Source organism: Paramormyrops kingsleyae, chromosome 25 (genome assembly GCF_048594095.1).
Source record: "Paramormyrops kingsleyae isolate MSU_618 chromosome 25, PKINGS_0.4, whole genome shotgun sequence".
NCBI classification, from domain to species: Eukaryota; Metazoa; Chordata; class Actinopteri; order Osteoglossiformes; family Mormyridae; genus Paramormyrops; species Paramormyrops kingsleyae.
The window spans coordinates 19,514,859-19,541,473 of NC_132821.1; the positions used below are offsets into that span (position 1 = coordinate 19,514,859).

General features: G+C 51.4%; 1 protein-coding gene across 4 annotated transcripts; it reads left to right on the forward strand.

Moving 5' to 3' along the window:
• Positions 1 to 825: 825 nt before the first annotated feature.
• Positions 826 to 26,007, forward strand: mtus1b (microtubule associated tumor suppressor 1b). Of its 4 annotated transcripts, XM_023830729.2 has the most exons (16): positions 856 to 1,363; positions 1,590 to 1,702; positions 9,882 to 11,380; positions 11,673 to 11,871; positions 13,239 to 13,439; positions 14,849 to 14,965; positions 15,088 to 15,195; positions 18,555 to 18,748; positions 20,577 to 20,643; positions 21,014 to 21,228; positions 21,399 to 21,483; positions 21,564 to 21,616; positions 21,697 to 21,792; positions 21,944 to 22,060; positions 23,131 to 23,228; positions 25,180 to 26,007. In XM_023830729.2, the coding sequence occupies exons 3-16, from the start codon at positions 9,980 to 9,982 to the stop codon at positions 25,367 to 25,369; spliced, it is 3,141 nt and encodes a 1,046-aa protein (XP_023686497.2). In that variant the 5' UTR covers positions 856 to 1,363; positions 1,590 to 1,702; positions 9,882 to 9,979; the 3' UTR covers positions 25,370 to 26,007. The 4 variants fall into 4 exon arrangements, 3 of the variants coding, with proteins under 3 accessions (XP_023686497.2, XP_023686498.2, XP_023686499.2); XM_023830730.2 differs by lacking the exons at positions 856 to 1,363; positions 1,590 to 1,702 and adding an exon at positions 2,894 to 3,194; XM_023830731.2 differs by lacking the exons at positions 856 to 1,363; positions 1,590 to 1,702 and adding an exon at positions 6,841 to 7,076.
• The last annotated feature ends 608 nt before the right edge of the window (positions 26,008 to 26,615 follow it).

A 26,615-nucleotide genomic window follows, 5' to 3' on the forward strand; every position in this document is an offset into this window, starting at 1 on the left:
AAGGCAATGGGCATTTAAGCAATGCAGGTTAAGTGTGAGGTTTGGAAAAAAGGGACATAATGAATATATATATATATATATATATATATATATATATATATATATATACATTTATTGGAAATGTTCAAATGAAAGAAGGGCTGTTAACAGACACCTCATGTCAAAGTAATGTGTGGCACAAGGTAGAATGATGGTCAGGATGAGATGTATTATGGTACGATAAACCCAGGAATGCATCTCCCGGGAAACAATGACACCCAGGTGTGTGTTTGTGCTACAGCGGATGGACATTTATCATCACAGGTGCCAGTATCCTGATTATTATGTCGTCATGGAGAGCAGTCCTGCTTTGCACAGGGACATGACTTTTTGTCACGCCCCGTGATCAGGGGTATGGGCGATCTCGCAGTATCCGTCAGGCCAGATGGGGGACGGGGCCAGTTGTAAGGCTGGCATTTGGGAAATTTATTTTGTGAAGTTTTATCAAAGACAGCTGAGTCTTGCTGGAAGGTAATTGTTTTCCTTCCTGGACCCAACACACCTTTTCAGAGAACATATCCTTTCAGTGGAACAAAGGATGAAATTCAACACGCCTCTGCGCCTACATGTTCTACAGACTCTGGCTGGACAGTCTGATGGGGGTGCAGACAGAGGAAGATGGAAAGCAAAAACACCGGCCTTGCACATCCGATGATAACAACAGACGTTTTCTCTCTTACTTTTTGTGCAGTCAGTCCCTGTAATTAAAGCTTTTCATGTGTAATTACTGGGATAACAAAGAAAACAGTTTCGTTTAAAAAAAAACAAACTACTTCTGCTTGTCGTGAAGTGTGGTGAAAGAAGTGTTAAAACAATTTTGATGTCAGGATAGTTTAAAAAGTGCTGAACGATTTTGATCACGTAGCTTTCTGGCACTGATAGTATATGCTTCTCCTATACGGTTCGATAGTGTTTGCTTTCATATTCGTCCCTTGTCTTTGTGGGACGAAAAACGGTCAGTGAGGTTAGATGGTGCCGTTATCTACACAAAGAGGCGCTTCACTGGGGGACGGACTTTTCTCGTTGTCTTGGCAACTTGTGACTTTTGTTCATTGTTATATCCGCTTTGGACTAACGTACCGGCAAGACAAGGAGCACAGGCGCGACACAAAGAAGCACAGGGGACGCGCACTGTGTGCGCGGACCTAAGAGCATGAATGCGCGCGACTGACATACGGCCGTTCTGACGATTAGTCACAGTTGCCACTGTTGTATTTTGTATTTATATTTAAGTTCGTGAGTAGCGTTAAGTGTATGCTGACATTTTTATTAACGGAAACAAGGTAGACAGGGTTCATGCATCATACGCCATTAAGAATAAGAAGTAAGAAATGTGTTTTAAGCAGGGCTCGAGTTATGGGATATGTCATGTGATACAAGTATAAGGGCATAAAAAAAACAAAAGAAAAAAACAAGTGGAAGCCATTTCCACGGAGGGAAAGATGTGAAAACCATCTCTTTTAAAAATATATATCCCCCCTTCCCGCCTGAGTACCCCTAAATTGTCCTGTGTAATTTCACCCACTTAAAAAGTCTCTGGACTGTTTCAGGGCGGACTCCTACGTGAAACAGCCTAAGGATGCACGGTGACGTCACACAGGTATAAAGGAGGCTGGAAAACGCGGTGCTGTTTTCCTCCGCCGGACAAGCTGCTCTGATTTCAGTAAGTAACTGTCATACAGGCGACAACTTAGGCCTAAATCATGCTTTTCATACCATTGCCCCCCCTCCTCTGCAAAATGTATCCCGGGCCGCCGAATTGAAAAGTAATGACTGGGCGCTCCACGTGGTCGGAAGGGTTGAAAAACATCGTCTTAACCTTAACGATCAGATATACTCGCGTTGCCGGACTCGGTGTGTTTATGATGCGTCTCATGGTGATTTGCGGCGGTCCATGACAGATCGCAGCTGTCCAGTGGTGTATAGAGTGCCTGAACACCGGACATTACTAAAAGAGGAGATACCTAACTACTTAAATGACTGATGAAATTTAAGGCGCCCATTAAAGTACCACTTGAGTAAACGTCTTGAAGTATCTGATATTAGCGGCTTAAGTACCTTAATACTTAAGCTTGTATTAAATGCAGGTTTAAGTAAAATAGTACTAAACAATCCGCTGTATATATAATAGCCTTTTATATTGCAAAAGATTAACTAGGTGCTGTGAGAATGACAGCAATGTATTCCTCAGATGGCCCTGTCACTCCCGTTTAATCCCTCCTCCGCCCACATGCCCCCATACTCCACAATCTCTACACCACCACCACCACCCCCCCCCCATACAGTCTCCCCACTCTCCAAAAAATCTTTATAAGCAGCCCAGCTTTGTGTCACTTGTCTCAATGTTCTAATTTAGTTAACCAGATTTACATTTATGATTGACCTTTCGTGTGCCACCACTAAGACACACTGCTTCAGTTTTTGTACAATTTGTCTCTAAATTAAATAGCCCCCCAGATAATTACTTATATAATGTTACTGGGAAATTTCAAAAAGATTCATAAAATAGTTTTAGCGTTACTCTGCCCTCGAGATCCTTCCTTTGCTGCCGCTCAGCACTGTTGCTTTAAATTTGGTACGATTTGTCTTGAAATGAAACAAGCTGCAGATCTTCATCCATATAATTAGGGATGCACAGATGATATTTTCCAAATCGAGTACGAGTACCGATACTCGCTTCCTGGTACTCATCGATAGCATATAGGGCTGTGCGATGTCTAAAAAAATAATGACCTAAAATGTTTTTGACCGGAGCAGAAGTCTCAAAAATGCTTATAATGCCAAGAGAAACTCACATTAGCATGTTTGTGAGCGCGAGTTTATAATTCGATTTTGTTAATCCGTGTAAGTAAAGCTTTTAGAAACTGGTTTATGTTTGGTTAGCATCTCGTGACTGTTAGGATGTAAATCACACTATGTTTGTGTGTGTTGTGCAAACCGTTTAGGTGTTATTTAGCGTTCCATTTCAGGATGGTCGTTTTTTGTAGTATTTTTTTAATGGGGCACGCAGGCTGGGGGCTACCTTAAAAATATTGGGATAAACGATAATATTTTAATCCCTCCACTGATTACCGTTTTTTAGTCTGTGGACTGTGGTAGATCGGCGGGTTAAATACCTCGTACCACCATCACGGCACCGTTCCTGATCTATACTGGTAAGCGCTTCTGTTGTCACTGCACGAGGTTTATCGCTTGGCATTTTCTCTCCGTGCTCGTGTTTGCTGCACGTTTTGTTGTTGCAGAGTTTTGCTGCTGGTCGCAATCTCGTCGAACTCTGTTTGGTTTTTAGATGTTTAATTAGATTACCAGGTTTTGGGTTTCGTTGTTAACTTTGAAGTATTTCCATTCTGCATATAATTCGTCCCGTTTACTCTGCTCTTTAACTGGTCTCGCTGATACGTGGTATCGGTAATGGGTATCGGCACACTGTCACTCGGACGAGTACTTGTGTGCAATGTTAGTAAGATCCATTAAATATTTAATCGAATTCACAAAATCAAGGGTCTTTTGCTGTCATTCTTCCCTTTGCTGCCACTAAGTGGCGTTGCTTCAGTTTTGCTGAGATTTCTCTCAAAATAGTGACAAAACTACTATATGGAGTTCCATCCATCAAATGCCATTCTGCCTTATCACCAGTGCCAAAGTCATATGTATTCCCAGTTATTTGTGTTTTTTACTATGCTACTGTAGACAAAATTAGGTTGACCTTGCGAAATGTAATCAAATAATGGTTGTCAATAGCCATAGTGTATAAAGTACAGATTTTTTTTATAATTGAAGGTGAGTAGAAAGTGAAAGTTGCTAATATTGTTAATTGTCAAAGTATAGAGTACGGTAACAAAGTACAGTTACTCAAGTTGTAGAGGCTGCTTTCGGAGTGGGGTACTCCACACTGCGGCCCATCTAACCACCTGATCCGCTTAGTGACTCTGGGCTGGGAGTACACCAGTATTTGCTCTTTGTACTAATGTGGGATCTTCGGTGTGCATCTGATGGCACTATGTGTCGCCATGTAGAGTGCATACAGTTACATCAGTAATGCAGTGCATCACTGGCAGTTTGTTGGCTGCTGCGCCTCTTGTTGTATTAGAACAGGCTTTTAGGGCAGCGTTCCCTGACCACACTCTCTGCCTGATGCATGTGTGTGAGCCGCAGCCCTGATTAACCCTGACAAAATGCTGGATGCCATCCAGAGGGAGCATTTTAATTAAAGATGGGTGGCCCTTGGGGGGCACTTTCATGCACAGGGTTACCCAGCCTGAAGCCCAGGGGCCTCTGCCGAAAAGGAGCCCTGACCAACCCCGTTAATCAAACTTTAATCCTTTACTGAAGGCTGGTGACGGATGCAGGTGCAGCAGGACTCGGTGGGGGGGATTTATACCACGTGCGGCCTTGCCAAGTTCACCCTTGAGGGCTGTTTCTGGATCAGTTGCTCTGGCATGTGAACCTTGCGGGTCAGCTGGAACAGGCAGGGTGCAGTGTGAGCAGCAGGAGTGATATATAATGCACTTATTCCTGGCCATGTCGGTGCCTGCCGTGTGTTGCCTGTTCACTACGGCCATGTTGTCCAAACCATTCCTCCGGAACCCACAGACTGTCCACGTTTTCGTTCCAGCGGTAGCAAAAATGTGGACCGTTCGGCATGGAGCTGGGAAAGGGCAGAAGCGTGGACGGCTGGGGGCCCCTGAGGGTTGGGTTGGGGACACACTGCCCTGCTGGTTCCATCACACACAGGGTCCTGCTGGAGTGTGTGCAGGGGAAAGCTGATCTGATGTAACCGGACCTCAGTGCACGACCCGATGGGCTGCGGGTGTCTGTGTAGAGTTACCCTTCCCTCTGGGGTGAAGCAGGTTCTGCAGGTGAGTGCGATCTGGTTGTTAGGGTGCGTGAGGTGCTGTGTGCTGTCGGCTTCCTCCCCTTCAAGAATGCCCAAGCAGAGGCACAACTTCCATTTCTGCTTCCCGGCGGGTTCTTGAATGCAGTGATGGATCATTATTCTGCTCCAGGCTGCTAAGTGCTTGGCCTCAGAGGCTGTCTGGAGACTCCTGTAGTCTGGGTCTCCCTCTGGGTCCTGTGCTAACTTAGGTCTGTACTCCCCAGGGCCAAACAGATTCATTCATGTTGCTCCACCCCCACCCATCTTCCCCCAAAGTTTTATTTAACCACTGTTAATTAGCTAGCACCCCCCACCACTGAGCCACACTCGATCAAAACCATTAGGCAGCCTTTCTTACTCAAGTGCCAAAGGTTGTGTGTTGGAACAAGGTCTCCAGCTGGTTCACAGTGTGGGGCCAACGTGTCCGTTTGATGGCTGTGTTTAGGTTGTTCAGCTAGCGATGTTGGTCGTGTAGATAAGAGCTGAGCTCCCATGCCTGACTTGGCTGATCTTTGTCCAGAGCTGTCCTGGGGGCAGTGAGGGGGTCAGTCTGACCTCCATGTTCTGTGATTACTCTCTCCCGGTCATATTCAGTACTCCCATGTGATGCTCTTTGGCGCCCCCTAAAGTGAGGCTCAGTAGCCATCCCCCACCCCAGTGAAAGGCTTTAAGGTTCCATTTCTCATGCTTAGAAGTTCTCTTGTCAAACCCTTCATTACTGGTAGTTGGCGTCACTAATCCACCTGAAGGGGCAAAGTCTCATGAAGGAGACAATAGATTATTTTGGCTTTTAGCCTCCCCAGTGACTGCCCACTGATTAGCATTCGTTTCGCTGCTTTGTGACCATGAGCTTGAAGCTAACGGTTTAACGCTCTAGATCCCTCTGAGCTGGACAGAGGAACACCAGCCTCGCTGAGTAAGTGATGGCCAGGAGTATTAATCACCTTCATCAACTGACCTGGCATCAGCTTAACTTCAGACTCGACAGTGAGCTGGTTCCAGTTACTAGGGTTATTAAAGTCACATCTGTGTTTAATGTGACACTTTGGGCTAGAGGCAGAGGCATCGTGATTCTAGTGATGAGTGGCGAGACTTTGGAAGAGCTGTGGGGGGTGGGGGGGCATCTCATGGCAGTGTGGGTCTTCAGGCTGAGCTGGAGATCCTCCGAAGCCCATAGGTAGCTGAGGGTGAAGCTGTGTACTGGCCGACTTTACGTTTCACCCTTTAACCTGTTGCGCGGTTAAATATTAGAGATCGCTGTGAAGTGACACTGGCTACGGCTGAAACTGGACTGAACTGCTTAGGCTCAGGAGCTCAGGAGCTCATCACGACGCTGTGGTTATGTGTCTCTGTCCGTGTCAGATGTAGTGGGCCACCACACCCTTGAGTCTGCAGACATTCCTTGAGTCCAGCAGATGCCCTTTTAGGACCCGAGCTCGGTGAATGTTTTGCAGTGTGCCGCCTACCCGGTGGGGGGGTTAGGGGGGCAGCAGGGCTCTGCCACATTGTGGGGGTGTCAGTCACTGACTCAAGGTCGTCGAGGTGTGGCGGGTTCTCTCCTTTGAGAGCAGTGTGGCGGGTTCTCTCCTTTGAGAGCAGTGGCACAGTGCAGAGGGCCTGTGCTTGGATTGGACTGGGTTAATTTGTAGTTAAGGGGGGGGGGGATCTTACACCTCTCAGGTTTTCCAGGATTAATTTAATCTTCCCTGTTCTGTTGGTTCTGCCTGCACTCTTCCCCTGTATCCTGGTCACTTTCCAGACAGAGCTGCATTGCTGCTGCTCCACTGCCCCATTACAGAAAGGGCTGGGGGGGGGGGCTGTTCCCCGCTGCTTAGCGACAGTGAATGCTGATTCGCTGTGATGGCTCCAGGCCACTCCCACTAGCCGCCTGCCCCGGATCAGGTGATTGTTTGTTCTGCTCAACCCCGCAGAAAGCCGGGCTCCACTGGACCTTGAACCGTCGTGGCTGGCTGGGGGAACGGGCTGATCACAGCTGGCAGGTCGTAACCGTGTGCCGTGCAGACACAAGCATCCCCTATCCAGGGGCCCTTGCCCCAGAGATCTCGGTCTGTGTGCGCCTCGGAGGGTGGCCGGAGTGTCCCGAGCTGTGCCGGGTGTGCTCGTCCAGCCGCGGCCCGCCATCTGAGTCCTCTGCAGCCCGGTAAGTGTGTGTCGGGCGGCTGGCTGCTTCAGTGTGCGTGGCGGGTTCCTGGCTGTGCCGTGAATCAGCAGGAACTGCCGCACCCCCCTGCCCGCTGTCTGAGTTCCACTGGCTCCAGCTCCTTATTCCGTCTGTTGGTCTGGGTTTTTCGACACCAGTAATGGCTTCCTCCCCCGCTTCGTGGGATCATTGCAGTTTTCCGATTCAGGTTCCGGAATGCTTAGGGCTCGGAATCCAAACTGCAGTGGTCTGCCTAAGCGCAGCCTAATCCCTAAATCATTTTGTGGTTTGCGGGAGCCTTTGCAAGCCTGACAGCGTTGCCGGGATCTCTCAGGCTGCTTAGGGCCCAAGTGCTGATGAAGGCAGTGAGATCAGCCTCTGGCATCCAGCACCAGGTGTCCTTCTGATGCCTGTGACACCCAATGCCAGGGATACTGAACCTGCCATTTGTGTTTTTTTTTTTCCTGCCTTTTGAACCCTCATCAGTGATGGCTTCTCAATGAGGAGGAACCCAGCCAGCTCTCTCTGCATCTGATCGTGCTTTTTGCTTCTTTAGGTTCCATGCTTGAAGTGGGCCGGTACTCACTGGTACTCAGTACTAGCACCTCTTTGTTTTTGTCTTCTGAGTACCGGCACCTCTCAGTATCTGCTGGTACTGAATACCAAGGGGAGTTACTGGGTCCTGGTGCTGAATACCAAGGGGAGTACCCGCACCTGTTTTTCTCCACTTCAAGTATTGTGTAGGACTAGACAACTACCTCCTCTGAGCCTGTGTCTGTGACTCTCTGACTCTGCCAGCCTGCCTATACCCCTCATCATGCTTTTCTCATGACGTGTAGGCTCACACAGCTCGTGTGTGTGTGTGTGTGTGTGTGTGTGTGTGTGTGTGTGTGTGTGTGTGTGTGTGTGTGTGTGTGTGTGTGTGTGTGTGTGTGTGTGTGTGTGTGTGTGTGTGTGTGTGTGTGTGTGTGTGTGTGTGTCAGCCAGCAGAGTGGCCAATTTTAAACCCGCTAAAAGATTAATGCATCAGTCACCAGCAGGAGCTTCCAGAGGTCATGCGGTCTGGATGTGTTTCCCAGACCATGCCGTCCTGCTCACCATAAACGTGCCTGTGGTCATTGGCGGTGGGGGAGGGGACAGAGAATCGGCAACAAAATTCACACAGGTTAGGTAACCCTGTGGCAGGAAATGGCCGCTTCACTGCATCTGGAATCTTAAATTCTTAAAACTCAGTCTGTTTATTCCAGCTCGATGTCTCCAGCCCCCCCAGACCCGTTTGTACACTTTGGGGTAGATTATAAATACGTTCTCACAGCCTCTAAGTAGTGTTGTGTTAATATTTACACACCTGTGCAAATATGAGTACAGTTAAGTTTCTGCCCTCCCCCCCCCTAGCCTGTCTTGTATGTGAACTTGTCATCTTGTTGCTTAAATTCCCAGCTGATTAGATACTCAGGAGCGCCCCCTGGAGTCTAATGGTAGTTCTCCTCCTTGATGGCTCTTGGACATCTGCTTTTGTCATGCTCGTTTTCCTTTGGCTGAGCATGAGCATGTCGGCGATGTCGGGTCCCCGAGTGTCTGCAGAGTGCTGAAGGGCTGCCTGTCCTGTCGGCGTGTGGTTGTCGTATTTGGAGAACTGGTCACGTCTGTCATGCTGCCTATCTCCAGTGGGTGGCAGTAGACGTTGCTTCTGTGTGAATTTTCCGCTCCGGCTGCATAAATGTGCAGGCTACGTACTCATGCCCCTGCCCTCCCCAAAAACGCTGGAGCCTTGTCGGGGGTCTGACAGTTGTGTGCTTTATTGCACTGTCTGACAGTGACCGGGTGCATTAGGCTTGCTAAGGAGGGGAGAGGAGCTCTTTCTCCCGTCAGGGGGTGTGTAGTCCAAGCTGCCCCAGCCTTGCATGACCTTACCTCCTGCATCTTTGATGGAGTGCTTGGTGTCTCATAAAGCGCATTAGGAATTCATCATGGGTATCATGGCTCAGCTATCAGGGCTGGTGTGGGCTTGCCGCACTGACTGTAACCCGACAGCGTGGCTGTGACGGCCCCTCCCATTGGCACCTCGGGGATTTGGCGCGTCGGTCTCGTTACTCTCGCTGATGCAGTTAACAGGACAGAAATGGCTGCTTCCCAGTGGGCCCCACCCTCACCGACTCCAGTGTTTATCTAAAGGGCCGAATCGTCTTGGTAAGGCTTAACAAAGTCAGCTTTCTCAGCTCTCTGAATCAGAGTACTGTTTGCCAGAGATGCTCTTTGGAAATCACCACGGACTTTGACATCGTGCGACTTTAATTACAGGTTCGGTTTACATGCTGATTTTTATCTTTTCGCTTTATGGGCCTTGCTGCAAAAGCTGACGGGGGAGGTGGGGGTTTAAGGCCCGCCCCCTCAGAAGAGGCCCCGCCCACCACACCCCGCCTCCCGGAGATCAGACTCCTATTGTATAAAAGTAGTGACGTAGAAATTGGCCCGGACGTCATGCCAAATGAACATGGACACCCTATGTCCCGCTCAGATTGGGGTAATTGGCCCTAATGAAACTCCTTAAGCAGACTGAGGGGCTGTGCAGTGTTGCTTGTGGCCCTGGTGTTGCAGACAGGCATTAGCTAATTCAGCATGCCAACAGTGCGGCTAATTCTCTGGTTAGTTTAGCGCCCTGTGGCCTACCTGGCTTATCCATAGGTGACTGACAAACCCCTCATACAGATTAGTGATGTATCCTGTGTACATAACAAACCCACACAGTTGATTCCTGATTCATGGCTTTTTTTTTTTTTCCCCTCCCCCTCCTCTGCCCCCCAGATTGCTACATTTGCCTCCAGCCCTGCAGCCAAGTGGATGAATCCATAAAGCAGGCCTTCAAGAAGAACTGAGGATTGTGGGCAGAGGTAACTGTGAAAATGAGCCAGGTCCCATGCAGAGGCTTGTACCTGCCCCTGAGCCCCGGCAACCCGAACTGCGACGCTGCATCCTGTGAGGAGTCGGACTCGTTGAAGAGCATCAGCAGCCTGAGCGAAAGCATCCTGACCAGCCCGCTGGATGCGGAAACGTTGGAGTGTGAGGAGGGAGCCGGGCTGGGATCCGCAGCCTTGTCCTCGGGTCCTCGGGTGCCGTGGAAGAGCAACATCACTTTCCTGAAGACCGATCTTGAGGCTTGTAATGGCAACCAGATTCATGTTCTTCAGTTCGACCGTCCTGGCCATGCCGAAGGGAGCCCTCAGTGCCCACTTGACCATGTCCTGAATGAGGAGGCGGGAACACGGGCCGACACGTGTAACAAGAGCTCCGGTGAGGTCCATGGGGACTCTGCCATGTCCACGAGCTCTGAAGACATGGTGATGCGGAGGAGCGGCCAGAGCCTCAGCGACTCCGGCAAGCAGCTCAGCGACTCCCTGCTGGGCCGGTCCACCTGCTGCCCGGCCAGAGCCCCCCACATGGGGACGTCCTCAGCGACGCCCGACATCTGCGAGGGCCTTCTACATAAGACGCACATCTGTGACGTCCATAAAGACCTAGAGACTGGGGCGCGGCAGGAAAGTAGAGATGGGCGACTCCGCAGGGGCTCTCCTGCGAATAAACATCCCTCCAAGATGTCCTTTGAGAACAAGGACGATGGTGATCTGGCCCTTGACGCGGCGAGCTGTTCCTCACAGCCTCACGGCAGCTTGTCAGACATCCTATTTGGCGAGACCTTCGTATTCTTTGATTCAAATTCCGACTCCAGCTGCAATGCTCAAACCTCTACCCCCGTGCTGGGGTCAAGCAACAAGACCTTCTGCATCCCGCCTTTCGAGTGCCGGTCACATATTAGCCAAGCCGGGTCCAGCAGCCCGGCCCTGGGGCCCAGAGGGCCGCAGCGCGGGACGCCTCCGAATCCGGCCAGAGGCTCCAGGGTGCCGGGTCCCGCCCAGGGAGGATTGGCCAGGCTGGACTCGCGGAGGTTCCCCAAGCTGCCAGACCTCGAGGTCGCGAAGCTCAGGATGACCGCGAAGCCAGTCCCGGCTGGACCACCGAGCAGCGTCTCCGTAAAGGCTGCTGCTGCGGTGTCTGTCACAGGCCCTAAGAAGCCGCCTCCTGCGTCTTCAGCCGGCGCCGGTCAGTCGAGTGCCGGCGGGCCAGATCGGGGCAAACGGCGCCGCTCCTCATCTAGCCAGAACACTGCATTCCCCAGGAAAGCAGACGAAGCTCCCGCCACAAAATCCAAGCGGGGGGCGGCTTCCAGCCCACGAGGCTCCGGCCGGGGCCCGAGGAAGGAGGTGGGGCAGGCGGTGAGCGACAGGAACCCGGTCCGCCGGACCTCCGTGAGTAAAGGATCAGCTTTAAGAAACATGCAACGTTTACTGAACATACTGAACGTGGCTGGAGACCATGAGCAGTAATGAATGTAGCAGTTTCCACTGTGGGGGGCAGATTCCTGCGCTGTGAGTTGGGTGGACCCCCCCTGCCTCCACTGTGTGTAAAAGTCACCGACTGCTTGAGGCTGTTTACTGAAGGGGAGGAGACAGATCCATATTCTGGGGGTGTTTGGGCGTGAATGCAGTGTGACCGTTTACACTGCATTCCTGCTCGCTAACAGTGAGCCCCCTCCTGCAGGTGGTGTCCACAGATGCGTCTGGTGGGAGCTGGTCACCCAGCAGGTCCAAGGCCGTGTCGGCCAGGGGCCTCCAGGCGCCGCACCCCTCGCCCTCTGGGGCCCGGGCCCGGCCTCGGCCTGGAGGAACGCCAGCCAGGGAAAGGCCAAGTGTGGGAGGGGGACTGCGCCTCCCAGTGGGCAGTACTGCGCTCCCTACAGGTGAGTAGCTGACTGGAGGTCTACCTTTAGACATGTCCACGAGAGGGGTGGTTGTGTCTGTGAGAGGGAGGGAGGGAGAGAGAAGGAGAGGCATGGAGGGGGGTGGGAGAGAGAGAGAGAGAGAGCGTGCTCTCAAGACAGGAAAAGCTGCCCACACTGTGGTGTGTCTCGGGGGGGGGGGGAACAGTGGTTGAGGGAATGCCTTCAGCAGCATTCCACCCCCCAGCGCTGAGCGTGTGCTGAAGCCAGCCTGACTGCAGTGAGCGCGGCGCTCAGCGTGAGCTGCTGTTAACGGCGGCAGCTGTGCGTTTGTGTCTGGGAGGGAGCAGAAGCCGGTTATGTAAGCTCTCCCCGGGGCAGCCATGGTGGAAACGGCATGTGCTCCGATTCCCCGTTCTGCCCTCACGGTGCCGCTCGGCTACGGTAAGGACCTGCTCCGTGTGCCGGCTCAGAGTCTCTCTTTCAGACTCCCTTTTCCCCACGTCTCCTTCCCTCCACTTTTCCCATCAGAAGCCGTGTGGAAGTGCGGCGCCGTGCGCGGTGCCGTGCCAGCATACCTAGCCTAGCGGAGCCTGTAACCCAAGCCGCTCCTCCTCCTCCGGGAGGCTATCATGTTCCACAGAGCACATCTCCTTTGCACAATCGGCTGCTTGTTTCCTTCCTCTTGCACGGAAAGGGCCGGAAAGCTGAGCCCGTACTAACTGCTCCGCATTGTGCCACACGGCGGATTTCTGTTAAGTTTGTGCGTATTCTGCTTTACCGTGACACGAGCTCCGGCCGTGGGCAAACGTACCGCCGCAGGGGCGCTGTGAGGGTGCTTAAAATGTGTGAATCCACCATGTTATTCCCATACTGTGTTTCAGACATGATTCAGGGAGGATGCCAGTATTACTCGAGCAGTGAGGCAGTACCAAAACTGGCCAGTGAGGGGCAGGGGCTTGCAGAGTGCTAATCTGTGCACGACAGCCTTCCTGTTGCTGATGAGCAATGCTGGTGTCTGCAGAGGCCTTGGGGGGGGTTGCTATGGGTACACGTCTGTGTTCTAGAACTTTCCAAGCCACGTAGTGTGAGGGGAAGAGGCTTGGGGCAGGATGGGGGTGGGGGAGGGGGTTTTCCTCTGATGGCGATCCAGTAGTGGCGCCGGGAGGAGGGAGGGGCTGCAGGGTTAGGGTGTTGTAAACACTCAGCTGGCTGGTGCGCCGTGTGCCGGGGCAGCTCCCCTCACCTATTTAAGGAACAATGCCTGTGCTTCAGGATCACGTGGGGGGGGGGGGCATGTTTGTGTATCATCGCATAGAGGGAGGTGGGGAGGGATTGTCGTGTGTGGCGGAGAGCTGGGGCTCTGAGAACTAACATGTGCTCCTCAGGGACGCCCAAGATGCGTCTGATGGAGCGTGTCGGTGTCGCCGTCGCAAGCAAGCTGTCCACGAACCCAGGCACCGGGCCAGCCCGACCCACCTCCTCCTCCTCCAGGCTGCCCTTGAAGGGACCCCCGAAAAGCCCCAGCTTCTCGTCCCAGACCAGTAACCGTGGCCCCCAGCCCCTCGTGGCCTCGTCCCAGAGTCCAGGTGAGTGCAGTTTGCAGGAGTCTCTCACTCTAAGGGGAAGGGTCACGGCAGCGAATAGGGAAGGACATTAAAGGCTTCTGCCCAATAGGACCCTGTGTGGTTTCCCAGCCCTGTGCGGGGTGGTCTGCATGAGCACAAGGTCCTGCTTTAATAGCTCTGCTCCTACTGCTCAAATGCAGCTATGTGTTCTCGTGTGTACACATCTTATGCTTGCTTTTTTTTCTGCTCACCTCCTGTGCGTCTGCCTCTGTGCGTCTGCCTCTGTGCGTCTGCCTCTGTGCGTCTGCCTCTGTGCGTCTGCCTCTGTGCGTCTGCCTCTGTGCGTCTGCCTCTGTGCGTCTGCCTCTGTGCGTCTGCCTCTGTGCGTCTGCCTCTGTGCGTCTGCCTCTGTGCGTCTGCCTCTGTGTGTGAAATCGTTCTTCGTATCCCTGTGATCTGCTTCAGCGTCCTGTGGCTCAGACTGATCGCTTTCTCTGGTGCTGAACCCCACATCACACTACCATGAGGTACTGATCCTGACCAAAACCCTCTCAGCCCCACCAGTAATTCCTAGCGGTTTCCATGGCATCTTGCATTTACCTCTGTGTGTCAGTGACAAAAAAACACTTTTTCATGACTTTTGCCCAGTTTGTACTTTAGTGTGTGTGTGTGTGTGTGTGTGTGGAGGTCATTTGGGGTCCATGTAGCGCCCACATGAATATTGGGGAAAGGCCACAAGATGGACATTGTTAGGGTGGGAGAGGGTGATCTTAAGCACAGGCGGGAGAGGCTGTGACCCCCCTCACTGAGGACCTCTGAGACTAGAACTTTAGGTGACAGTTATCCTTTGTAACACTACAGTCAATTTATTCTTTGTTCCCATTTCTGCTATGGCGACGGTCAAAGTTCGGATTTCAGAATTCCTCTAGCAGCAGCAGAAGGCGGCCATACAGTGGAACCTTATGGCCCGGGGTCTATGCAAATGCTGCTTTTGGATAGACGGGCATTCAGAAGGGTGGGAACATTTCAGCCCATTAGGAGGGGGAAGATGGTATCCTGCAGCGCCCTGAGCCGGCCAGCCTTCCTCATTTGGCCCCATGTGATCCTGCTCTAGGGAAGTGAGTCTCCAAAACAAGCTGTGTGTGCCTGTGTCTGGCCAGGCACAGGCACACACCACGCCAGGGCGTCCCGGAGGGTGTCGCTATGGAGACGGGGCTGGCTTTCAGTCTCCAGTGAGTGAAGGCCGGCCTGCAGACCAGTTTGAAATGGGGGTGCTTTTTGGATCACAGCTGCATATAAAGGTGCCCACGGCCCCCAGCCAGAAGGGTCCCACGCAGATTTGGGCCTGATGGTTCGGCAGACAGGAGTCGGCTGGCTGCCTTTGGCGTCTTGCCCCGTTCTGTAAATGTGGTGTTTGCTTTCTGTTACAGCTCCCCGGCCTGATGAACGCGCCCCCTGCCCCGGCATCACTAAGGGAGCCTTCAGTCCCAGGGCTGGAACCAAGCCGCTCATCGCCAAGCCGATATTCAGGCGGAATGCAACCCCAGGTTGTGTGTGTGTGTGTGTGTGTGTGTGTGTGTGTGTGTGTGTGTGTGTGTGTGTGTGTGTGTGTGTGTGTGTGTGTGTCCTTTCACACAGGGATCACTAATGGCCGTTCCCCCGTTTCCAGTACTCCAGACAGCAGCCGGTCCCAGTGCCCTCCCTCCAAGGCCGGCCACAAGCCCCATGCCAAGGACAAACTCCACAAGAACTCAGCACCCCCCCACCCCTACACAAGGTAAACTGGAGCAGTGCCACAGTCAGCCTGACACCTGCTCAGTTTGCTTATGATGGTCTTGGAGACAGGTCCACATCTTGGGTGGTTGGCCTTGTTTACTGGTCCTTCTCCGACAATGCTGTGCAGTACCACTGTGTGCCAGACTCCTGCCATGTTTGCTGATGGAGGTCGTGCTTAGAGGTCTGCATTATGGGGCATGAGCCATGTTTTACAGTCAATTTCCCAGAATGCCCAGGAATACAACCGCAAGCCCATCGTTGGAAAGGGGGACAGGATTTGTTCTGTGTTCCTGGGCTGTGCAGCCAGGCTGGAACTGGGGGGGGGGGGGGGGTGCTGTCACGCTGCTTGTGTGCGTACCTCTCTCTGTCTCTGCTTCTGTCTGGTGTCTGTGGGTCCCTCGTTTCCCAGACTATGACCTCGCTCTGTGCTGACGTCACAAAGCCCTCACAAAAGCCCCCTGTCCTGCATGCAGGATGTGTGGGGGTGGGGTCTCAGTTCCCCCCCCCCCCCAAACATCCACCTCAGCCCCCGGCGTTCCCTCTCCATGCTGTGGACCCCCATACACTATGTCCCATATCCGTGTGAAGCTGACCTCCCAGAGGCTGCTTGGGAGGCTGCCAGCATGCGGCAGGAGCACGCTGCTGTCCCGTGCAGGTCTGCGATCGCTGCCGCCGCTGCATGCTTGCCCTGCGTGCCTGTCTGCAGTCCCGCTCGGCTGCAGGGATACGTCGACACTCATGTAGGGAAGGAAAGGGGGTGTTTGGCTTAACCCATAAGAATCCCAGACTGTAGTATATGTTGGTGATTAGTGCTCGTTAATTGCCTCATTAATTCCCTCTATGAATTTACCCCCCAGCCCAAAATGCATCTGGTGCTGTTTGAAGCACTGATCCGCTTTAGCGCCTAATCACATAGTTACAGACAGACCCCCCCCCTTAATCTCTTCATGTGGGTAGGGGCAGTGTGTGCCCCGAGGGGGCGGGGGGGAGGCTTCCACTTACTCTCATAATTCACATCCAAAACATTAATGGTGGGAATATGGACCCCACAGTCTGCAGCCACACGGCAATGGCCATTTAGGACATGCCTATATGTAGCCTGTCTTTACACCCAGGGGCCAGCAGATGGTGCAGTGGTTGACTAAATTGCATTTGATTTAATGGTTACTGGCCCCTGGGGGTCTTGCTCGGAGGGCCCATGATCATGGCCGACTATCTCGGTGCTGGTCTGCCCTCTGAGTAGAGCCCCCACCCCAGCAGGGCCACTGGCCTCGATTTCCCCTCCTCTGAATCATATGTAGGCCTGCATGTCACATGGCAGCCTGTGACTTCATGCCTTTGTCCCCTGTTGTCACTGGTGACATTAGGTGCGTGTTCCAGTGTGTCTCCGAGCACACGGGCCGGTCGCCTTCTGTCTGCACCCAGCTTGCACCCACCTGAAAGTGAAAACGGGCCAGAATGGGCCCCACGTGTTCAGTGTGTTTTGCTCAGAGCAGAGGCAGTGTGACCCTGGGGCAGTACACGCCTCAGACCAGTGGGGGGAGCCCTGGGACCTTGGAAATGACATGTTGGTGCATTTGTACGTTGCCAAACAGATGCGGTTAAACTGTGAACCCTTGTTTAAATGTGCTAAGTTTCCAAACTGCTTACAGAAAATCTGGCTCGCTGAGTTACTAGCCTCCACATGCTGTGATTTCCTGTCCTATCGCTTTTCTTGGCGGTACCTATACTCCCGCTCAGATAGTGCCCATCATTCTGGCCAGCCCGACAGCAAAGGTCATGATTGGATCAGCGTGTCATGACTTCCCATGAGTTGATTGGTCCTTTCGAAGAGTCTTCTACCATGGTGATTGGTCCACCAACCAGAGTCCAGTGTCATAGTCAGTAGGCGAGTCTTTGTGCAAAGACATAAGGGTCCCACACCAGAGACACATTCAGTACCGTTACATACACACTAAGAAAATCGAAATACTGTTTGACTTTTAAATTACATGTAAATGTTAGTACAATTTCAGTTGGACTAAATCGAATTCCGACTCCAAGTCTGACTAAGACACCCAGATAATGCGATTGGGAGTCGATTTACTCCTGCATGTATACGTTCAATTGGACTCAAACCGGCCTAGGCTCTCTGCGCATGCTCCACTGCGCATGCTCCACAGTTCCCCCCGAACTTTGACCCAGAAGAAGCTTGAAGCACAGCAGAGGTTGTGTTGTTGGCTCACTCCAGCACCATATGGTGGTGTTGTCACAAGGAATAGCGTGCATCTCGTTTGTTTGTGAAAAAGCACAAAATGTACAGCACTGTAAAGTTGCCCAATTCACCACTCCCTAAAGGGCGCAGCTGGTACCATACTTTTCATACTTCAAGAAGGTACCAAAAGTAAAAATGGCTGTAGTAGGACTGGACGACATGCGATATTAATACCAACATTGCATGTTATGCACATCCATTTCTTATATCGCTAATCAACTAGATTAAGATCAGGCTTTTTCTTACCTTCAATTCGGCACGGACATTATAGCGCAGGGAGTCTCGTTAAAACATTTTTACTCAGAAAAAACCTAGGAAGTTTTGAAATCTTAATTATTCATTTTCAAGATTATCTAGTATATGTTTAAAAATCAGTTTAAAGTTTACCTCTGCTGCTTTTGCATGAGCGCTGCATGCATTCTGAGACAATCGTAATCAGTATAATCCTTGCTGTTTAAATCACTCCTAGATAAGTTCATGAGAAATTTACGTTGGACACCTATTTTGTTTCATAAATACGCCAATATTTATTACCATGAAATCACATTGCAATATTTGAAAAATAACCAATACCGTGATGTCATAGTATATTACACAAAATACTATGTCTTGTTATGCTATCCTGATCTTATCTGTTCTTCTGACCAGATCGTAATTAAAGCTTGTCACTTCATTTGTCCATGCACCCATCATTAATTTTACGTGACGTAATAGGTCAACCAGAAATAGCCTGATACTAATAAGCTGAAAGGAGCCATATTGCCACCTATTGTAGCGAAGTTGGACATACTTTGGGCAGTAAATCGATTCCCTTCCTGTGCATGTTTATTGGGATAAGGACAGTAGTCCGATTAAACGGTGTAGTTGAGTTATAAGCATAGCTCAACTTAGCTGTGCATGTTAACCTACTGAGTGTTCCATCTGACACGCAACGATGGGCATGCGATCGCTTCGGATTGGCATGGAGAATCAGTCTGTTACCCGCAGGTTACTACCATTTTTTTTTGTTTGTTTTGTCTATTTGTATATGCTTTCTTGGTGCACTTCTATGGGTGTGTCCCTATCCGGAGGGACTCCCCGCATTAAAGGCTGCGTCTCTCCCACAGTGGATAGGAGCCGGCTGAGGTCTGCCCTCAGGAGCCCCCGGGTACAAGGCCAGCCGAACCCCCCCTTGGCTCAGCCCAAGCTTTCCGGGCCGAGGCTTGCCCCCCAGCTCCAGCAGCGGCTCCAGCAGCAGCTGGGGTCTGTGACACGCGTCATGGAGGCCCTGACCGTGGTGGTGCAGCACATCTCTGCTCAGGTAGGGTGCCAACACGCCCTGACCGTGGTGGTGCAGCACATCTCTGCTCAGGTAGGATGCCAACACGCCCCGGCCCTCGGGCTCTTCATGGACCTTTAGCACGTCTGTGCTGATGTGGCTGGAGGTGGCACTGATGTTCCACTGACCCGGCGAATCGGTTTGTTCAGAGGATGTGTTGATGGAGCCCTAACGTTTTCTTTGTCACCCTTGCCAACTGCTGCTCTCTGCTGTGGCTGTAACTGGTATATTGTTTTTATTGCGAGGACACATCTGTTTGCTTGCAAAGTACCCCATGACCTGGGCTTCATATGGCAGTGCGCAGCCATTGTGTGTCTGCTCCTGAGCTCCTCCCTGAGGCAGTTTCCGGTCGGTCTTTGTCAGCAGCAGGTGTTCTGCGCGGCTCGTCGCTGCACGCGGCCTGTGGGGGGCGTGGTGCTCGAGGTTCTCACTTGATGGTGAGTGTAGGTCCTGAGGCTGAAATGCATCGGTAAATAAAGCGTAAACAGCAGGGCCGTGCTGGAGCGTGTTGTTCCTGCTCGTCTGCATAGTTAGCAGAGAATTAGTCAGTGGGGCTCCGGGCATGATCTGGAATGTGGCTCTTCCCAGCGAACCAGAGCGGCCGCTTGCCGGGGGGGGAGGGGCTACAGGTGGTTTTTCAGCCGAAGACCGTCGTTTCCATGTGTTTGTTTATGGCCCACGGTATTGGCTTGGCTTGCCCCCAGGGGTGTGGCACAGCTGTTCAGTGTGTATCTCCTGTGCCCAGGGGTGTGTATAGATATCACCACTCTCTCCCTATTAGAGGGACAGCGTGTTTTCCACCTGGTCACTGTCTAGCTTAATGGCTGGAGCCATGAAACTGTATTCATACAGTCAGCCCCTCTCAGATTCACACCTAAAGAGTTAATGCACGCCATCTGATTTCAACCTGGTTAGGTTGGGATTATTTCTGGCAAGCCAAACAAGGATGTTTATCTTAAGTTGACAGTGTTGTGCAGGTGCAGCTCTTAGGTGGAGTACGGTTGCCGAGGGTGGTGGAGGGAGGCTGGGCCTCGTGCTGGCCGTTTAGGGAACAGGGCTGCCTCACGCATGCCGACAGACGACTTCCGAGGGACCTGGAGGCAGCAGCTGCTTTCCAATCGGCCGGCCACCTCCCCTCCGGGACGATGGGGGTGGCAGGCAGCAAAGGCTGCCGCAGGAGGCACCCGCGCAAGGGCAGGAAGGTGATTCGCTCTCCCCGTTCCTCTTGGAGCTTCTGACTTTGTTTTTCTTGGGGAGGGGGGTGTCCGAAAGATACTTTTGAATGTGTTGGATCATCTGAGGGGGGGCATCTTTAGGCCCTAAAATCTGGGCAATTGACTGGTTATCTGGCAGTCACTGGTCCGCCTCTCTGTCTCTATCACACACTCTTCTCTCGTTCTGTGCCGGTTCTCCATGCGTCTCTGTTCCACGGTCCGTCTGTTACTGCCATCAGTGCTGATGCTCTGCGGTCTGCCTTGAGAGGTGCTTGTCTCTTGCTGCGTCGGCCAGCCAGATGTGCAGGGTTCACGTGGGGGTGACTCTGCAGTCACCAACCCCCGAAGCTGCACACGCTAAAAGCCTGACTGAGCGGGAGGGCAACTGGGTCCAGCCCCCACGCGGGTCACAGGTGGCTCGCTTGAGGGCCATGCTGAGTTTATACAGGGCAGGTGTGTCGCTGTATCTAATCTCTGCGCAAATGTTTGGCTTGACACAGAGAGCCACTTGGCTCTGTTTGGTTCCTCGCTCCAGGAGCGCGTGTCTGTCGACCCCGTGGTAACACACCACTCACATCACTCTCTGTCGGTCGCAGCATGAAGAGGACCTGAAGCAGAAGAGGCAGCTTTCTATGGAGCTCATGGATCTGCGGGTGGAGCTAGGTGAGCCCCCCCCCCCATCCTCATCACGATGCTGCTAACGGGAGTCACACGTGTGTCAATGGAGCTGTATGACTAGGAGCCCACCGCTGATCTCCCTGGGCCTTGTTCCTCCAGAGTCACCTTAACCAATTAAGTCACTGTTTGGGGGGGGGGGGGGGGGTTATAATTGCTGACAGGGCTCGGGACTGATTAGCTCTGTTGGTCAGGGGAGGGCCATTCAGGGACATCCCGACTCCTGCCAGCACTGTTACAGCGCCCCCCTTGTGGAGGTGATGGTTAGCGTGGGGATTCTTAGATAATCAGCCAGGGATCCTTGGTGTGTGTCGGCCTGCCCGCGTGTGTGTCACCTTGTGCCCCCCCCCCCCCCCAGGCACCCGCACTTCCCTATGTGAGCGTCTCCAGCAGGAGAAGGAGGAGGTGCGTGTGACCCTGGAGGGTGCCCTGAAGGAGGCGCGGGAGCAGTATGAGTGTGAGCTGGCCGGGCAGAAGCGGCAGTTGGAGGAGCTCTTCAATGTACAGTGCGAGGAGCAGACCAGGGCGTACCAGGAGGCGCTGGACCGCTACCAGGGCCTCATGCAGCAGGAGGTAGGCTCATGACCTCCCCCCACCTCTGAAGCTGGCTTGATTTTATATTTTAAGACTTCAGGCTGTGTTTTTAACTACTGAGCAAAGTAGTTTTTCCCTACTGAAATATGAAGCTGCAGCCACTACGCCCCCTGCTAGCTGTTTCTTTGACTCCTGCACTCCCTTCACAGATAGAGGCACAGAAGAGCAGGATGGAGGCCAGTCATGGCGAGGCTGTGGAGAAGTTCACCCAGCACTACGAGGCAGTACTGGAAGGTGGGTGTGTCCTCTGCCGGTACGCTGGCCTTCTGCCTGTCTGTACGGTGCTGACCGGCCACGGTTCCTCTGCCTCGCAGAAGACAGGAGGACGCATCAAGAGGACATGCAGGTGTTGAGCCAGACGCTGCGTGTAAGCCGATCGCCGCCGCACCACATCACGGCCCTGTCAGCATGGCTAGGGGGCACGCATCACAGAGCCTCTCCTTCCAGGAGCAGATTGAGTGTCTGATGGTGGAGAACAACGACCTCAATGAGAAGCTGAAGGCCCAGGAGGACAGGAGGAGGAAGCTTGCTGAGAAAAATCAGGTGAGCGTGCGAAGGGGGGACCCCCTGTGAGCCAGGTCAGTCTGTGTGCTTGTGTGTCATGGTATTCCTCAGAGAATGATGCTTACACACAGTCACCAGGACTGGCTTGGATGGCGCTGGCCTAACTGGAACCGGATGTGCTGCTTTGCAGAAGGACTCCCACACCATGTACCTGGAGCAGGAGCTGGAGAGCCTCAAGGTGGTGCTGGACATCAAGAACAAGCAGCTCCACCAGCAGGAGAGGAAGGTGATGCAGATGGACAAGCTGGTGAGGCAGGACGCAACTGAGGATGCCCCCCATGTTGGGCCCAACACAGTAGGGGTGTTGAGCTGACGGCGGCTCAGCCATGCTGTGTGGACATGCGTTCGAGTTTATGGTGCTTTTGCAGGGGTGAAGTGGGAACAGTCTGAACCCTAATGCAGAAAGGCTGTGCACAGTGTTCGTGAAAGTGTTTAAATCTGGGCTGAGCTCTCAAAAGCCTCGTTTCCACCAATACAGTGCCAGTGCTGGTGCCAAACTTTCTCTTTATCTGACCCTGGTTCCACACGTTTCCACCGCAACCAGAAGAACGGCTCCAGCAAGGCACCACAGAAAAGCTGGGCTCAGAATGTGACACTGTAACGGGCTATGGCATCCAAACCTTCCTTATACCCGGAACATTCGATCCATAACCGATATAGTCCAATAACGGTGGTGCTGGCAGTGAAACCACTTAATAGCTTATTAGCTGAAGAAGATTACATAATTCTTTATTCTGAAGAAAACAAAAGATTGATCTGCTGGCCAGATTTAATAATAAAGTATAAATATGTTTAACTATAAATATGTCAGGTTGAATATGTAAAATATTGTGGCATTCGAGTGGCGAAGAGATGAGGCGGACTGCAAAGTTTAGTTTTTAGCAGACTCTTTTTATTGTGCAATCCTTAAAAGGACAGCGGTAAAACAGTGAGCGGGAATAAACTCTCACAGACACGGACAGGGAGCCTTTACGGAGACCAAAGTGAATACAGGGAATGACCAGGAGCAACAAGTCATACTCTGGAACCTTTTTTTTTTCCTTTCCTGGTTCGGCAAAATAAATCAGAAAAACGAAATACAGATTAACTTTCACTTTCACCTACATAACATTTCTGTTCTGTTCTTTTTTGAAACCGATGGAAAGGCAGGCTGGTTCTCAAAATGCACCAAGTGAGAAACGAGTGATCAGTGTGCCTGCGGGGGGGGGGGGGGGGGGGGTGTCTGCAGGGGTCGCACGGCCTTCAGGTCCAGCAGAACAGAGATGGCAGCAGACTGCTGGATGTATGGTAACTGAAAGCCTTGATTATGCATGGCAGGTCGAGGCCAATGTAAAACTGGAGGAATCCCTGAAGAAGGCTCAGCAGGAGAATGAGGACTACAGGGTTCGGATGGACAAGCATGCGGCGTTGTCAAGGTAACGCAACTCTCCCTGCAGGCTGCGTGTGTGCGTGTACGCCACACGTTCTTGCTCGTTCAGTCCGCATGATCTTGGCTTGGGCTCAAACAGCTTGCAGCTATTAAACCTGGGTGGAGTGAATTCCTCTCCGATATCCGTCTGACGTCAGCAGTGTTTCCCCTGGAATCTGTTGCTCTGAGCTGGAGTCTCCCTCACTCATCCATCGTGGGTTTCACTCGCTCGTTTTGGGAGTCCCACACACAGGGAAACCAAGCTGGGTTTAGACTTCGCTAGACAGTCAGCACCTCCAACCGTGTCCCCAGGAGGTGACTTAAGTCATGCCCGACATGCCAGGACCTATAGCTCTGATGCATACCAGATACGCAATTGGACTCTTTCCATTTACGTAAATATACTTTTCCAAAGAACTTGTGAGCAACACCATGGGGAAACTCCCATTGACTTTGTGGTGGCTGCATGTGTCTAGGTTGAAAATGCTGCCTTACAATGGCTCTCGCTGTTAATCCTGTGCTGGATCAGAGTCAGAACCTTCGATTACTGCTCAGTAGCCTGCAGCAGCAGAGCATCGCCATCCACAAGTTTGCTTCCACTGCATCGTTATGAATAAATCCAGTTAAATTGGCTGCTTCTGTAGCTCAACAAGTTGAGCATTATGTGGGTTTGATTCCAAGGGAGCGCATACACATTGTAACCTGATCCTTTACCGTGACTCGCTTTCGATAAGTCTCAGATAAATGTGAATAATTAGTCAGGACTTGCTGTTTACTTCTGTAGCGGTCTGGACCCAGTAAAGTGTATTTTTAGTTCTCATAAGTAATCAACAATTTTGCATTTACAATCCGTCCTGCTACAACGTGACTAATGCAATCCTGAAAAACCTCACATTCACGAAAATGCACATATCCAGTGGGAAAAATGAGGTTAAGGGAATGTGGCTCCATAAATTAACTTATGCCAAAGAAAATGAATTGAATAACAGTGATAGCAGTGGCCAGTAATGTAATTAAATGCACTTTAAATCATGAATTAATAAATTACAAACATCTCATATGGGTCTTATGAGTCTTACGAGAATTTCCTAGTAACCGATTGAACCGCACGTGCTAAACTTGTTAACTTGTCGATTGCCGACAGTCAGGAGTAGTGATGATCAAAACAACACTTCATGAACCATTTGCTGTATTTTATGACCCCACTAGGTGGTGCTCTTGGTTTACTTTGGGGCATATTGTGAGTCCTCTTTTGAACATGGAGCACCATTTAGAGTGAATTAATGCGCCACAGCCACCATGTGGTCGGGCATGCACGCAGTACAAATACTGTGCATTATGGTATGCAGAAGAGCACTGTCAGCAACATGGCTACATTCTATGACAAGCAAATGTAAGAACTTGCTGTCAACTGTTTTCATATAATAATTTGTGAAATATTTTTACATTTTCAGAATCTAAGACTTTGACCTGTGCAGTGCATGGATGTACAAAAAGTTGGATTCTTTTAGATTTGAAAACTGGTTCAACTGATTCACTGAGAAGAACTGGTCCAAAAGAACAATTTTCACAAATCAGACATCAATATCATTCACTTGGATAGCTGTGTGTGCAAGTCGTGTTTCTCGCTATGACTGTATCATGTTGTAGTTCACCTGGTGCTTTTCTCTTAGATGGAAAATGATGCAAAAACAGAGATTCCACGCTGTATTGGACTTGGGTACCAATCATGATAGATTTACTGTGTTATCATGCACTGTAGCATGACTGACTGCATTTTGTAGTACATGTGAGTTCTTGGTACCCTAGAAAGATGCAGATCAGAAAGCATTTGTAGGCTGGACTACGCTCTGCCCTGCTAGGCATACAGCATGAAAGCATGTCCACCTCAGGTAGCTTAAGCAAGGGGTGCTGTTCGGGGGGGGCAGCATGCACTAATGCTCTGCTCTGATCCACAGGCAGCTCTCCACGGAGCAGGCCGTCCTGCAGCAGATCCTGCAGAAGGAGTCCAGTGTGAACAAACGGCTCTCTATGGAGAACGAGGAGCTACTATGGAAGCTACAGAACGGGGATCTGGGCAGCCCCCACAAGCGGTCTCCCTCATCCCCCCTGCAGTCACCCCACAGCTCCATGTTATCACCCAGATAGCATCACTGGGGGGAGGGGCGTGCCTGAGCTCACCATGGAAGGAAAGGGGAGGGGGGGAGGGCAGTGTCTGCCACAGATCCATCCATCTGGAGTGTCTGACTGCAACATAAGACATTGTTGCACAGAAGCACTTACAAAGCAAGGACTACCTTGTCCTTTGCCTTTCTGTGGAAAACCACCATCCCACATCATTTCTCAGGGGCCCTTACGTAGCATCCCACTGTTTAACTCCTGCATACTTTTTTTTTTTTGACGAGATTAGAAAAACCGTAGTGGGTGTGGCGTAAATTTTATTTTTTTCTTCCCCCTTCGTTCCCCCCTCTCTCCATTTGTAATTTGAAATGGGAAGGTTCTCAGGACTGAAGCTCCCTCCAGTGGTCAGTTTGCGTAAGTGCAGTGATGGTGTCCTGCATCCTTTTACCATGCCTGATGGGGAACTATATGAAGCGCCGTATGAGCTGTAAAATGACTTTGTGCTTCCTGCTCTTGTTTTCTACATGCATTGGAGATTTCAGTATTGCTCCCTGAGTATGTAACCTGACACTGAATGCAATGTTCCTTGTACTTGTGGTTTGACCAGAATGATCTAGCTTGCTCCTTTTTTATTTTTGAAATGAATAAAGGTAAAATGATTGAGAGCTTCTGACTGAGTGCATCACCATGGAGGCATTTAGCTCTGTGACTTGGTCTTTTAATCACAGGACCCAGCCTGTAGTTCCCCCAGCTGTGGTTCTGGTGCTGTTGGCTCCCATGAGTTCAGGTACTGCTGTTTTTGAGAAGTTCTGTCTTTGCACCAAATTGCTAATGATACACAGAGATTAGGCAGAGGGCCCATTCAGAGGAACCTCAGCCTGCATTGCATTAATCTGAACACTGGGTGCTGGCTTGTGTGGCTGTGGTCTACTCTGGTTCTCAGTGGGGCTTTCCTGCATGATCATCTGTAGATCTTTCCAGAATGACTTGAAATGAGTCTGCTAAAGCCTCATTTCCCTTGTCCATAATCTCATCCTCAGAGTTTGCACTGCCCTTGCACAGAGTGTGTCTCACCCCTATGTTAAATATTTTACGATTCCCTGTGATTGCCCCCCCCCAAACTGGGGAACAGCTGATTGCTGTATGTTTCGATAATGCCTCATGCATGACCCGGGAGGAGGGGAAGTGTGTTGAAATGAGACCAAAGAAATAAATATGTGAAATAATGTAAAGACTGCCTCTCTGTGCTCATTCGGCAGTCTAATTCCTTTTC

What these genes read in the sequence shown, in the direction of transcription:
- mtus1b (XM_023830729.2), top strand. Translation starts at nt 9,980, where the DNA reads ATGAGCCAGGTCCCATGCAGAGGCTTGTACCTGCCCCTGAGCCCCGGC. An exon ending in CAGTACTGCGCTCCCTACAG is followed by an intron (nt 11,872 to 13,238) that starts GTGAGTAGCTGA and finishes TGTGCTCCTCAG; the next exon opens with GGACGCCCAAGATGCGTCTG. An exon ending in AAGCATGCGGCGTTGTCAAG is followed by an intron (nt 23,229 to 25,179) that starts GTAACGCAACTC and finishes TCTGATCCACAG; the next exon opens with GCAGCTCTCCACGGAGCAGG.